The sequence below is a fragment of the Anopheles coluzzii genome, chromosome 2, assembly GCF_943734685.1.
Source record: "Anopheles coluzzii chromosome 2, AcolN3, whole genome shotgun sequence".
Lineage (NCBI taxonomy): Eukaryota > Metazoa > Arthropoda > Insecta > Diptera > Culicidae > Anopheles > Anopheles coluzzii.
Window position 1 is genome coordinate 19,170,479 of NC_064670.1, and position 14,281 is coordinate 19,184,759.

General features: G+C 46.9%; 3 protein-coding genes across 5 annotated transcripts in view; 2 read left to right on the top strand and 1 right to left on the bottom strand.

Annotated features, from left to right (window-relative positions):
* Window positions 1-9,626, top strand: part of LOC120951141 (autophagy-related protein 16-1) — a 248,691-nt gene extending 239,065 nt beyond the window's left edge. The window contains exons 4-7 of the mRNA XM_040369686.2: window positions 7,837-7,954; window positions 8,023-8,284; window positions 8,360-8,503; window positions 8,801-9,626. Of these exons, the coding sequence (XP_040225620.1) occupies window positions 7,837-7,954; window positions 8,023-8,284; window positions 8,360-8,503; window positions 8,801-8,903 (627 nt within the window). The 3' untranslated portion in view covers window positions 8,904-9,626. The remainder of the gene's footprint in view (window positions 1-7,836; window positions 7,955-8,022; window positions 8,285-8,359; window positions 8,504-8,800) is intronic.
* LOC120951144 (isochorismatase domain-containing protein 1-like) lies at window positions 9,369-10,360 on the bottom strand. The gene is made up of 2 exons (XM_040369689.2): window positions 10,152-10,360; window positions 9,369-10,037 (listed from the first exon to the last, which is right to left on the bottom strand). The coding sequence occupies exons 1-2, from the start codon at window positions 10,281-10,283 to the stop codon at window positions 9,564-9,566; spliced, it is 606 nt and encodes a 201-aa protein (XP_040225623.1). The 5' UTR covers window positions 10,284-10,360; the 3' UTR covers window positions 9,369-9,563.
* A 2,439-nt stretch (window positions 10,361-12,799) lies between these two features.
* The window catches only part of LOC120952914 (mucin-5AC-like), a 46,846-nt gene continuing 45,364 nt past the window's right edge, over window positions 12,800-14,281 (top strand). The window contains exon 1 of one of the 3 annotated variants that reach the window (XM_040372496.2): window positions 12,800-13,800. In XM_040372496.2, the coding sequence (XP_040228430.2) occupies window positions 13,758-13,800 (43 nt within the window). In that variant the 5' untranslated portion in view covers window positions 12,800-13,757. The remainder of the gene's footprint in view (window positions 13,801-14,281) is intronic. The other 2 variants (XM_040372497.2, XM_040372502.2) reach the window with 2 other exon arrangements.

Sequence of the window (14,281 nt, forward strand, 5' to 3'; positions counted from 1 at the left end):
CACACGATCCAACCGAGACCCTGCAAAGGGCCCACGAGCACGCACCTCGCGGGCCTGGTTGTTTGTTGGAAATTATATTTTGTTTTAATTAATTAATTACCGCATCCGCTTGCTCTTGCACCTTTTGCAAAACCCAAACCCCCCCCCCCAGCCCGGGCTGAAAAGGGCATCGGGCAAAAAAAGGGCAAAGTTAAGCGCCCTGAACCCGTGGTGGGGAGAAGAAAGAAGCAAAAAACACCACAGCCTTCCCCTTTTTTTAGCTGGGCGGTGGCGTGGGGTAGCGAACTCTCGCAGCAACCACGCGAACTAATAAAAATAGATAGCATATTAAACGGCCGGGGCAATGGGGAGAAAAATTGTCTGCAAATAAAATTGCCCTCGCAAGCCCGAAGAAGAGTATGTGTGTGTGCAATTAATTGTGGCCAATAAATAGTTTTCAATTTAATTTCGCCTGTGGCAAACCGGATCGTACGCCTGCCTCTGGCTGGCATTTGCGCGCGCGCGCGCGCAAACACAGCCAGCCACGCGTTTTGTTGGCAAAGGTTGTCATTTTTTTTGTTTTGTTGTTTTGGAATCGTTGTCGTTTTTAAACCCCCTTTTTCCATAACGCCTGCACTGTCGATCAACGGAATGTGAATCCCGAAGAAAGGGGTGGAAATCGTCTACCCCGGTGCTAATTAGAGTATCGCCGTGCTCCAGAGGTGTTTGTACTGATGCAATTATGTCACATAAATGTCACCGGCCGGGCCCTGGGAATGGAAACAGATTCCACACGCTGATCGAGGGGCTGATCGTACGATTCTGATCTGATTTCGTTTTGTTCTAGCTTTGATTTGACCGGCGCGGAGCGCACCGCCCTGCTATGGAGCACTATATAATTAGTGTCAATAAAAACGGGCACCGCAAATGGAGGGGTCCGGTTGCGGAAGCATTACGCATCATGTCAACGCGTCGTACAATGTCAGCAACGGATTGCTGCGGATAAGCGGAACAAGGGGTTCGTCGCTTGCTGTCGATGGCATCGCTTACGCAGGTCTTTCGTTGCTTGGGGGGAAAGGAAGCGATTTAATTAGATCGGTTTTATCCGGAGTTCGATACCGATCAAATCCACCCCTCTTGAGGTGGATTGGCATTTAGTTTTTGTTTGTCACTGCCCGCACAGGACAGTTGTTTACAGGCGGCAGCGTGCCATGTTGACACCTCTGAACGATCCGCACGATCGGCTACGGGGCAAAGCTGCGCTGGCGTGTGAAATAATGAAGCAAGGGCGGCTACCGAGCATGATCTGAGCGCATCAGCAAACCGATTACGGCTGGCTCGGCCATCAGTTGAGGTGAGATAATTGACGGATTGGTGCGATAAGCCACCGTGCCCGCGCGCAGAAAGCGAAATTCCACGCGGTAAGGGTAGCTTTTCTTCACATCTGCTTTCGAACAACAACAAAAGCAGGAGGGAGAACGAGGATAATAAATTGTTCCCCCCCAAACTGGCCGGTTTTGTTCTACAATTATCATTACGATTGTTATTAACCGTAATAATCACATACAAGTTGGGAATTGCATTTTACCCGCGTGCGCGTGGAAAGAAGAGAACTTGAGAGCCAGCGCCACTCCGATCCTAATGGGGCGCATCATCGCTTTAGCATAATGGCGCCAGGCCTTTCCCCGTTCCGGATGATCGGTTGTGCCCTGTCCAGCAAGGAGAAAAGCAGTTCTTCGGACCAAAGAAACGTGCTGCTGGGTACACAGGGCACCGGTATAAAGCAACCCGCAACGATCGTTTGTTAATGATGACAAAAAATCAATTAGAATACAAGAAGCGAGGCCGAAGCGACGAACCCAAACAGCGGGATAAGCCGCTGGGGACGGCTACGGGATTCTAGTTAGAATTTTTATGGTCGAGCATAATGTGCACCGCCGTTTGCTTACAATATGACTGAGACGGTGTTTGCGGCTGCTCTCCGGTCGTTGGTGATGCTTCGTTCGATGGTCAGCAAAGGAAAAAGTTAATGGTAAAGATCGCATTACAGCTCAACGCACGAACGCGCTGCACACGCGAACATAAGAACGCTATCGGTGGAGGAAAAAAAATGGCTATTTGGAAGATAGTTTACGCTACTGTCGATCATAATTTGCATTAGAACGAGCTTTGCACCCTCGTACTGTTGCGGATGCAGGTTCGTGCAGATCGCAGGAAAGTAAGGAAAAAGCGGCGACAAACTGACGGGACCCGACCTGATGGGTTGATCTTGCCGCCGATTCATTTTTCCACCTGAGTCGAACTAAAGAGCCGAAGAAGGGGAAGAGCGTGGAGGAGACAAACACACACGTAGAATGATAATTATTATGGTGGTATTTATTGCTATGGTTATTGCTATATTTATATGCCCATTTAGCCGTGTAGATGGGTTTGAGGGTTCGTCGCTTGGGCGAACGTTCGGCGTTTGGACGGTGCGTGCAACCGGGAAAGACGATTAAGTTGGTCCATTTCAAAAGGCGCCGCTGCAGGCAAAGAAATATGGCTTCATATTGGACGAGGTCAAGTCTGTTACACATTGTATTAATTAATTAGAATCGGCTTGAAATTGAAAAGGCAGTACGGTGACTTGAGTGATTCGAGTGGTCGAAAATTTGGTCCTTCGAACCGGATTTATACTTCTTTACTTTTTCATGTGTTTATAACACAACTTTGCTACTTTATCCTATCCAAAACTAACTAAACTGCTAAACTTACCGCTAACACTTCATTTTCTTCATACAATAAGCCTTTCTCGACCCTCTAAAAAAGCACTTCAGGCACTCACAAAGCGGGTCATCATAATTGACACCTTTGAAATTGGGTTTATAATCAATCCCTGTAAGGCACAAAACCGTAAACATGTTGTAATGTCAGCCTCAGCACGTTCCTTTAAGCGTAGAGCAGCCTTTCATTCGTTCTTTTAAGATAAAACCCACCTTCAACGTGCCTCCAAACCAAGCGATTGCCGAGGTACGGGAGGCAATGTGTGTCATTTCCAATCGGTATCTACCGCCTCAAACCATCGGCCACCGTATCCCTCTGCAGCTTTTGGTGTGATCTTTTATGCAGCTCTTGCCTAAAACAAAACGGCACAAGGGTGTTAATGGGTCCCTCAAAACAATTCTTGCTGCCTGCTGCTGCTGCGGACGATCGTTCGTCAGCTGGTTGGGAAGGATATAAATCAAACTGCACAACTGCGGTCGTTCTGCTGCCGCAGGAACTCTCTGTGCCCGCAGCCGCCGTCACCCGTTCGATGACAGTTACTTATCCGTCCGTCAGCTGCAGTGGTAGGTCACGCTCAATAAGTGGGATGATGTATGGCTGCATGTAGCATTTATGCGCCACTCTCGGTAGTCGGTAGTTTTGAAATGTTCTTCCAGACATCCAGGCCAATGGTTCCGGGAATGGTTAGCGCACGAACCGTGTTTGTGCTTGCTTCTTGAGGTTAAAATTTGCACTAATGATACAATTTGTTGTTGAACATTAAAGCGCTAATAAAGATGAAACCGGAACACACATTCACTTGATAGTTGTGCACTGTTTAATCGTAAAGACGAACCAGCTTTATCGACAGGCGTCCTACACACAGGCATACGCGCGCTCGAGAGGAGATCATCCAAAAGTGAACCGATACCTCCAGCTCCAATCTTTTAACCCGAGGGACGTCTTCATTCAGGTCGCCCCATTCTAAAACACCCCCGACACCGAGATCTTCGCCCCCTCCCCAGCCGGGTCGTGCCAATAAAAAGAAAGTGATCCTGCCACATTCCCGAACGGCAGGTTTTTCCTTCCGTTGGTGTGTGTGTGACCCCTCACTCGCTGCACACAGAGTCGTTCAAACGGCACGAAACGATCGGTGCACGGCTTCCCTAGTGGCTGCTGCCGGGGTGGAAAATGTGTGCACCGTTTGCACAAGCGACTGCCGCTCACTGCCACGCGATCGAGCGAGCGGGAAAAACGGCACAGCTCGCGCCAAAAGTTGGCCATCAAGTTTTCGGAACGGTAAAATCCACTTCAGAAACATTCATAAAACCCACAGCGGGCAACTGCGGTGCGGTGTGTGTGTGGGGCGTTTAGGGCGGCCGGCTTGCTCTTGTGGGTGCATTTAATAATCGGTGCAAGCGAACCACACAGCCCGCCAACCAAGGTTGACTTCGACTGCCAATGCTAATGCTCTCGACCGTGCTGCTGCTGCTTGCATCGTGAACAGTTTCGTGTTGCTCGGAGTGGGTTTTGTAAAAGTGCCACCCCGGAAGAAGAGGCCCATCTGTGCGGATGGGGACAGTTCAAGGACAAGGAGAGAAGCTTTCGATTGTGGTTTAGGAGGTGCGTGTGTGTGCTGCACATGCTGCGATTCGAATGTTATTTTTAGCAAAACAATTCCACCAGTGAACGCGTGGGGAAGGGAAAAGATGCATGCAAACAGGCAAACTACGCCGTTTGGTGCCCCCGGGAGAGAACCAGTGTGCCCGGATTGTTGGCTCAAATCCGAACCGGGCCGAGAGGATGCACTTGTGTGCTGTGCATCTCGCCTGTCCAAAGCGCCACTGCGATAAACCGGGTTGCGCGGGTGGATTGGAAAATGGGTTTCCATGATATCTTGCATCCCACCGCACTCCACTGGTTCGGTTTTATTTAACCCCTCTCGATCGCCTCGATCGATAGCATCGTTCGATTGTGCAGACTGACATCTCTGCACAAGCGGGGAACCGGGTCGCAGGTAAATAATTTCACCGCTTCACGATCAAACTTCGGACGATCGACCTCGATTTGGTGGAGGTGCTAGGTGACAATACTACTAGCTGCCGCGGTGGTAGTGATTTGGAACACTTTTTTTATCCTTTTTAAAAACAGCAGCCTTGAACCTAGTTACTTCAATATATTGATAAATTAGGGATTTTTCCTTGCAGTATGTGTCATTGAACTCCAACAAACTGATGTCTGATGATGTCAAATTTTATGACACTTTTTAACACATCACACGATTCCTGGGGGCGATTTGGTTTGATATCAACCTTTTGTATCAACGTCAGCCTATTGAACTTCGTGGTACAATTATTCTTTCTAAAATACTTCAAAATAAATTGCAAAAATAGCAAAAATCATAAATCATTGTCAGTCGTTGCAAATGGTTTGAAAAATTAAATGTATAACTTAAATAATTATTGAATTAATAAATTATGATTTAACTACTATTTAATAAATTCAATTTGTTTGATATACTTATTCTTAAATCGGTTATGTAGCCATTATGTGTGCAATTGTTTAGTGAATGCTGGTGTGCATTCGTTAGCGTTTGCATTATTTTATTTTATTTTATTTTTTTTGAAAAAAAATGACGATTTTTCATAGGTTTACCTTCACCCGCACTCACGAAACGTTAGTAGCACTTTCAATAAAAGTATCCCATGAACCAGCAGACAAAACTTGACACCTCTGCCAGTCAAATGTCTAACCGAGACGATGAAAAATGTGAAGCAACTTCGTTCAGAAGCGTGCGCGATCAAAGAACGGCACCTCGTATCGTTTAAAACGGACTCCGTGCGGCTGTTTGTGGACGTCGTATAAGCCTGTTCCGGCATCTACAACATTTTGCCACTGTTAGACAACAATCAGAGAAACCAAAGAAAGCCCACTTCCGAATGGCCGATGACCTGGAGCGTCAAGAAGCTCCAAATAATGCTGAAAATGAAGGGCGAGGGAAAATGACGCCAAAACTCAAAGCAATAATTTTTGGTGGAATTTCGGTGGAATTAAGATATTCCCTAGTTCACGAACCGCTCCAACATCCTTCAGCTGCGTCCCATCGATAATTTATAGACCAACATGATGTAAAAGCCACACAACTCCAACAATTTTGTTGCGAAAACTGCGGAGGAATTGATAAAAATCGAAACTAGATCTTAAAAACATGCTTACACGCGTGTCCTTGTCCGTCGCGGCGAAAATGCCAGATAACTGACGAAAGGTAGCTCGCAAGGTCGTTGATTAATTTTTGCAAGTAAGCTTGAATAATTAAACCTTTCATAGGGTGTTCATGGAAAGAAATTATCTCAATATTTTTTTCTACCGAAATATGTCCTTTTTTAGTGCAAACGTTAATTGATATTGATAAGACTTTAACTTACTTATTCGACATTGAAACACATAACTAAAGCCTACAAACAAAAAAGGTCCACCATTGCCACACCATTCGCCCCGGTTGATCGATACTGGTCGATGCAGCAAAATTCCTTTTGCCATATTATCGACTAAATTTGCGTCATTTTTCATCTTAATTGCCTCCGAACCCGGTTGGCTAATGCAGGCTGGCAATCACCCTTGAATGCTTTACAGACACACGTGGTATCGGGGTAATCTATTTCGCATCGAGGGTCCGACAACCATCCGACACCATCCGCGACCGCCTACGGGATAAGGCTTCCCGTTTATTTTAAGGACGCCCACCGACACAGCAACCAACCAACAACAAAAAAAATCACAGGCAGCAGTGCAATCGTGCCACATTTCCTGATGCAGGTTGGTGGTAGGAGTTTGGCGATAAGACATAAATTGAGGCCGCACTCTCGCACACACACACACGCACTGATTTGTTACGCATGCAACGCAAAGTGCCGGCGAACGGAAGAACAGGAAAGTGTTGCTCAAATTTATGACATCACACTATCCGGCCCCGTCTGTGGAGCGGGTTGCGGAGCGGCATAGGGGAAACATATGCTCTACAAAAACCGTTCACCCTCCCCGTTGCCCCATTTCCACCACGGGTATGATGCATCGGTGCATCGGTGCGATAATTATGCAGTACAAGCAAAAGGGGACCACATACCGGGAGACCTACGGGCCCACTAGTGGAGACAACAACGAGAGGCTCTTCTAGCTGTGAGTTCATTTGGGGGAGTTGAGGGATGTTGCGGTAGCGATTTATCGAGGGTGAATGAGAAAACGTGTCAGCATAAGCTTTTGCAAACATGCCCACCCCGCGTCCCAATGACTCCTCGGTTAGTGGGTGAGAGATTACGCACGGAATGTAAACGGGTTCGTGCCAGGTTGCGTACGGCACGGGAGCTTCTTGCGCAGCAAACATATGTCCCCTCGCCGGGGGTGAAGTACCGTTTGGGAGCGTAAGGGTGAAACGGTTTAATAGAATTCTTCATCAATTTGTTTAAATCAATTATTCAACATTACTTAGGCTTTCCTTTAACTTTTCAATCAATAACACACGATCCTTACGCGCTACACTTCAGCTCATAATAAATTAACCGTCGCCATCAACGTAAATTCAAACGCAATTTGATAGATAAACTCCTCAAGGTATGCAATCTGCAGTACACCAAACGTTCAAATCGATTTGCTCCATATAACGCCGTATCCATGGCAACTAACTAGCAAGCACCGGTCCCGTCCTGCAGTGAAAGGAATGGGGAAAAGGTAAACGAGTGCAAATAGAAATGTTGAATGCGTTGAATAAATGTGAAATTAATGATATCATCGTGCAGTTGATGTATCGTATCGTGTGCAACAGGTTCAGGTTTCGCGTATCGGCGTATGCTGCTAGGAAAGCGCCTAACGGGGGATAAAGCGTCTAATAAATAGTTTACAAGTTACTTCAATTTCTTCATAAACTTGGCGGCAGCAGTTGCAGTTGCGTCCCAATTAGAGTTGCTTTAATGGTCGTTCATATATTCGAACCAAACGGTAAAGCGTGTAAACAAATCATAACTCTACATCACACGAACAAACCATAATAAGCGTGCGATTGATTTTCTGTACCATAAATTGTTACTAATTTGTCGCCTGTTTTCTTCGTTCCTTCCACAGCACACCCTGACCGGACACAGCGGAAAGGTGCTGGCGGCGAAGTTCCTCGGTTCCGCCTTCCTCGTCACCGGCAGCCACGATCGGACGCTCAAAATATGGGACCTCAAAAATCGTTCATGTAAGTGTGGTTGTGGTCGCATGCAGCAAAGTTCTTTATAAAAAACACTTTCACCCCCTCCTTTCCAGGTACGGAGACGAAATTTGCTGGCTCGAGCTGCAACGATCTAGTCACGACGGACAGCTTCTCCTTCATCAGTGGCCACGTGGACAAGAAGATACGCTTCTGGGACGTGCGGACGGCCGACTGTACGGCGAACGACATACCGCTGCAGGGCAAAATTACCTCGCTCGACCTGTCCAAGGATGGGAAGTTTTTGCTGAGCTGCGTACGGGACGACACGATCAACCTGCTCGACCTGCGCCAGAACCGTATCGTGCGCACATTTCGGTAGGTTTTCGTATTGGTAACCGCTGCTGAATGTGGACGTTTGTTTTTTTTTCTAATAAGAATTTTGCTTTTTAGTAACGATAATTTTAAAGTTGGATGCGACTGGTCCCGGGTGGCGTTCAGCCCATCGAGCTCACGGATTGCGGCCGGTTCGGCCGATGGTTCGGTGTACATTTGGAACATTAACGGACCGCTCGAGACGGTGCTGAAGGATCCCAAGTGAGTGAAAGAAGGGTTTCACCTTACTATTGGTGTTGGTGGTGGTGGTAGAGTAGTTTATCATTTTCATCTTCCTATCCCCCTTGCCCGTCCCAGTACGAAGAAATTGGAACCTTTTTAGTTTTATGCTACAATAATTTCGCTATCACCCCCTTTCGGTTCTCTTTGTCATCCACCCGCTTTGCTCATGTGCATGCGCGCATCAAATGCATCCATCGCCCACGTGTACATACGCTACTACTCGTACACTTATCCCGCGCCACCGAGCAGTACTGACCGGAATTGGTTTTTTCACAGTGGAAGCGGTGCGGCCGTCACGGCCGTCAGCTGGCACCCGTTCAGCTCCACGCTGGCCTCGGTCGATCGGGCCAAAAAGTGTACGATCTGGTCGAACGCCTAACCCAGCCCCCAGCCAGCCACGACGGTACCGCCGACGGGCGACGGGCTGATGTCGACGGCGCCTGGAACGGACGAAGCGGCAGTTCTGCGGGATGGCACAACGCCAACACCACCCCCACCACCGTTCGTGCGCCGTTGCTGGCGGTTGCTGTTACTGTTTTCCCTACTATCGTCCGTGTTCGTGACCTCCGATGTCTGTTAATATGTTCGTTCGTTGGGTCAGATTACTCTGCTGTGGTTTTTGCGACGGAACCAGGTTCCCTCTCGGCTGCTTCGGAATTTTTTACGTTTTCTTTTTTCAATCGGTTTCTTCTTTTCCCTTTTCATACTGTTCCCTACTACTCATCGAAACACACAATTAGGTAAGCACAAGGGCCTTTTTGCCGAACGGGAATGGTGAGTTTGTTACCACTTCCGTTCAACCGTGCTGGATCTTTTGCAAGTAATAAAACATTACTAAAAAAAAAACTTTAATAACCATTTACTTTACTGTAACTTTGTTTAAATGCATCCGTTGTGTAAAAAATCCCTACCGAAATCTCTATGAATTTTGAATTCTTCTATCACTTTAGCATCCCAAACCATCAGTTCCCTGTTCCCCGTCTCTTGCACCTAAAAAAGGGAGCCATGTAAATCACTCGAACCGAACCGGTCCCACACATTACAGCTTGGCCAGCTCCGTATCGACCGATGGGTCGCGCACCAGATGGCGCACCTTATCAAAGGCCGGGTGTTGCTTGTCACGCATCAGCTTGAAGATAACGTTTTCGCTCGTCGTCACAAAGCACCCGTACTGCTTCAGGCGCTCCAGCGCAAACTTTCGGTCCTCCTGCGTGCGCGAAACGGAACAATCGGCCGCCACATGCACGGTGTAGCCCTTGTTGAGCAAATCCATGGCCGTTTGCTCGAGACAGATGTGCGATTCCAGCCCGAACAGTACCACCGTCTCGGGACCCTGCGCCCCGTACAGTTCCTCGATCTTGCGCTGCACATCCGGTATCATCATGCTGAACAGCGTCTTCGGGTATACGCCCTTGGCGTGCGAAATGTCCAGCTCACTCACGATGCGGCCCAACTTTTCCGGATAGTGTTCGGTGACGATCAGTGGCACGTCCAGTATTTTGCCCGCTTGCAACTACGAAACGAAACAAGCAAAGCCCATGGGAAGGGGGGAGGAGGGTGTTTAATTAGTGCTTGCCCGATAAGCGAAACTACGGCCTGTGGCGCCGTGCCGAAGGTGACCCCTTACCAGTTTGCTAGTGTTTTTGATCACTGGATCGAACATCTTCATGCCGGGGCGAAACTTGTCCTGCAAGTCGCACAGCATAAATAACGTTTTCTTCACATCGAGATAGCCGAGTTTGGTAAGCTGGCGAGCCATCGTGGTGGATATGTAAGAACAAAATATTTGCTATCGCAGCCGTGCAAATAACGCGAATGTTTGCCGGTTTGACAACGCGAAACGCTTCGACAAACGCTTCATGCTGTCAGGTAGGCGAGCTGAGGCGGCAGTCTGTGCTATTGGAACAAACTACTCAGTGACACAGAGCAAGATAAATTTGAATTTTCTTTTATTTGTCTAAATTCCTTCGATTTAGTTTAATGTTGTGCTTCATGAATCTTTTTTAATGATTCTGTTGTATGAATGTACAATGATGAGTGATTCGAGCCTCGAATCGTATCGCCATGATTCATGTATCTTTAGAAATTTCTCATTTATAAATCTCTAGAAATCAACAGGACAGTGTAAATGCGATCTCTGGACGAGTAGACCCTCGCACGCAAGAAACATTGGTCAGCCGTAACGTAGCTCTTAGGAATCACGTACGACAGCGTACGATTCTCGCCCTGGGGACGTGTAATTGAGAGGCCGTTCACGCAGAACAGAAAATATCATGCGACCAACTGATCCGCCCAGAAAACCATATGAACCACTGTGGCTTATATCAGACGTTCAAATTTCAGGAAATATTTTTGTCATGTCGAATGGGCTATTGGGTAAATTAGGAATTGCTCTCGGCTCACTTGATGCCAAGAACAACTAGTTTTGGTGAGCTAGAACAACTAGCTCACTTCATGTCAAGAAGATGTTCCCTGGTTTTGGAAGAGATTTTCAGAAAGGAGCCGGACCCTTCGCCTAGCATATTTAGCTTTCATACCTGCAACAATCCCAGATAAACAAATGAATGATTTTCTGGAAAGGTGAGTAAGTGGTCTGCAATGCAGGTATTCTTTCAGACAATTTGAATTTGACATTTGAGATGCTCTACAAAAGCTCCAAATATAAAAATAATATGTTTTTGTTTTATTTATACTTCACCAAACCGAGCTAAAACACGTTTCTGTTATGTTTTTTTCAATTGTGTGGACGCCATTTGTTCGAATGCCAATGATACCAATCGGCTTAAAGTCTTTATGAAAATAAAAATCGTCTTTCAATTCATCTTCTAATGAAAAGTTTTATTGATCTTTTGGGAATTCATTGTGAATCATGTAGATTGTAGAAACGGAATTCCATGTTCGAAAATTTAAATTTTGTTTTGAATCAACCGCTGTGATTATCGAAAAATGTTTATATTTTCATCAGTGAAGTATTTATTTATAGCACTAGCCGTGTAGCGATTTGCGGAGAGTCGCGCACTGTATTTAATAAACTTTTCATTTTTTTACGGGATTAAATGTTGCTAATGTAAACCCAAATGTCCAATCTGCATACCCTGGCGCAGTGCTATTTGGGAAATTTTCGAAGTTCGAAAAAATTACCCCGCGTTCGAAGCCGTGGCCAGAGTGACCAGAAATACCGATTTATCTGTATTCCTACCTATTTTGGATATGCCTATCGACTCACAGATGAGCCCCGTAAAACTACCGATTTTTCATTTATCCTTCCGAAAATCCCAGATTTCGTAAAGGCCGGGCTACATTGATCGTACTCTCTGCTGTAATTTCAATTTTCACTAGCGCATCTGGCGGCGGCTGGAGGAAGCTTTTTTTGGTCGTCGAGGGAATGGTCGTGCCGGATCTCAAAATTAAGTTGTTTTTCATCGTTTTTTGTCATGAAAATGGATGCAATGCGTACAGGACATGTGCATCTACCTTTTACAAAACTTTTCTTGTCCAAATTAGGTTAAAATCATGGAAAAATTACATATTTTCTGAAGCGGGTTCAAATTGTTTGGAAAAATGCTTCGGTCAGCCGCCGCCAGATGCGCTTGTGAAAATCAAAATTACACCAGAGAGTACGATCAATGTAGCCCGGCCTTAATACTCGTCGTAATACTGACCAAACAGTCATATAACCATTTCCCAAATCACTTAATGCATTTAACTCCATATGGAAATCACTAGCAACCAGAACCAGAAGTTCAAAAGAGACAACCAAGACTCGTGTATGTACTTCATGAGATGCGATGATATTGGACGCGCTGGTAAAATGTTATTTAGGATTTGACATATAATGTAAGCCGTGCGATTTTTTCATACGATGGAATCAATTCAAGAGTCAATTATGCAGGATTTGTAGAAAGAATCTCTAATTTTTGTTTTGTTATCATTACACTTACCAATTCATCCAAATAATGGGCATTTCTGCTGACAGCACATTCGATTTAGCAATGTTCTATGCGGCTACTTGGAGCCCCAAAAAAAAGGGAGTCCTAAAAGTTAAGAAGCAAATATGCTTCTCAATCATTCGTTGGGTTAGAATCCCTAGTACAATTTTCAGATCAACACTTCAGAAAGACGCTATGTGACTGCTATGAACCAAATCTACCCCTTCCCCCTCCCCGTTCAGCACTTCAAAACCTACCGAAAACTACCGAAAAAATTTAAAACCCCCACCGAAAACTACCGATAAAATGTTGATGCGCCTACCGAAAACCGCCAAAATAATCTGGCCACACTGACCGTCGCCGTCCATTTTCGGACAGTGGCTTCGGTGGCCGTGATGGATGCGCTGCGCTGGTGTTGGTGAAATCTAGCGACGAAGGCAGCCATTTATTTACCTCGTCCGTCGCGAGCGATAAATAAATACGAAAATTTGTGCGTTATCGGTGCTTGCGCGTGCAAAAAGTGTGTCCCGCGAGTGGCCCCCGGTGCAGGGCAGCTGGTGCGAGTGCAGTAGCCCGGTTCCGTGCGTGACAAGTGCGAGAAAAGTGGCGTGGAAATGTGCGGAAAATGTGTGTGCCCTAGAAGCGCGACGTGCAGCAGCATCGTGTAGAAGTGTGAGCGTACGGGCGGTGTACGGGGGAAGGTGAAGACGTGCTTTGCTACCTGGCACACAAGGGAGAGGGTCGTTTTTTTTTTTGGCCCCATTAGTCGTCACTGGCAACAACCACCGACGAAAATATTTTTTTTTTTAATTGTGTGCCGTGTTTCGTGTAAAGGAAAAGCTTCGATCCCGGGATCCGGTAGCATCGTGCACTGAAAAAGGCGAGTGGTTCCAGCTTTTTTCTCTTCCGATCGTAGCAAACGGCGGCAAAACAATTCCTCACCCTGTGTGTTGTCTGCTGCCCAGCACAGTCCCCTTCTGTCTCGCTCACGCTCGCCCAAATTGAGCCTGGATACAGTGCACTGGCGTAAGCGAGGAAGCGGCCACGGGCAAAAGTGCGGATCCGCCGTGTACGCGTGAGCGAGTGTGTGTGTGTGTCATACGTGTAAGCCTGTGTTTGTGTGTGTGTGCGTGCGCGCTCGTGCGTCCGTGTGTGTGTGTAAAGTGCGTGTGCCGAAATGGTTGTGAATATTAGTTGTGTACGTGTGCAGTGATTACGTTCGTGGCCGTGTTTTGTCCCGTGAGTGCAGGGCAGAACCGCGGTCACTGCGCCTTTCGCGTCCACGCGTCGACTTCCGTTTGCCAATGAATCGTCGGCAGTCATTGGACAAGCCAGGTGAGCAGCAAGGTGAAAATCAGTTTCCTCTTTTTTTGTATTATTGCTTTCACTAAACCCGCTCCCGCCTCCTCGAATATGTATCCCCTCTGTATCCCGATTTCCCACACTTCCTTCAACGTAAACGTAAAAATGATGGTCTCAAATCGCCGGGTGAGAATTGGTGCGCGCCCAGTTAAAGCAAGGATGATGATGGATCGAGCAAAAAATCTGTGCGTGTGCGCCCAATTCCTTCGTCCCAACAAATCAGTGACGACGGGGACCTGACCCGTGTGTACGGTGTGTGAGTGTGTGTGTGTGTGTACGTGTGGTGTATGCGTTTGCGCGCGTGTGTTGGTGAACTCTTTGTGTGGCGCTTGTCGTGTGGCGCGCGGCAGTGTGCGTGCATTGTTGAGAATCATAGTGAGCAGCGACACGGGAAACTCTCTCACTGCTGGCTCACCCAGTCTTGCTTCTGCTTCTCGCGGTGTTTTCTTTGTCGTGTCTGCATTCA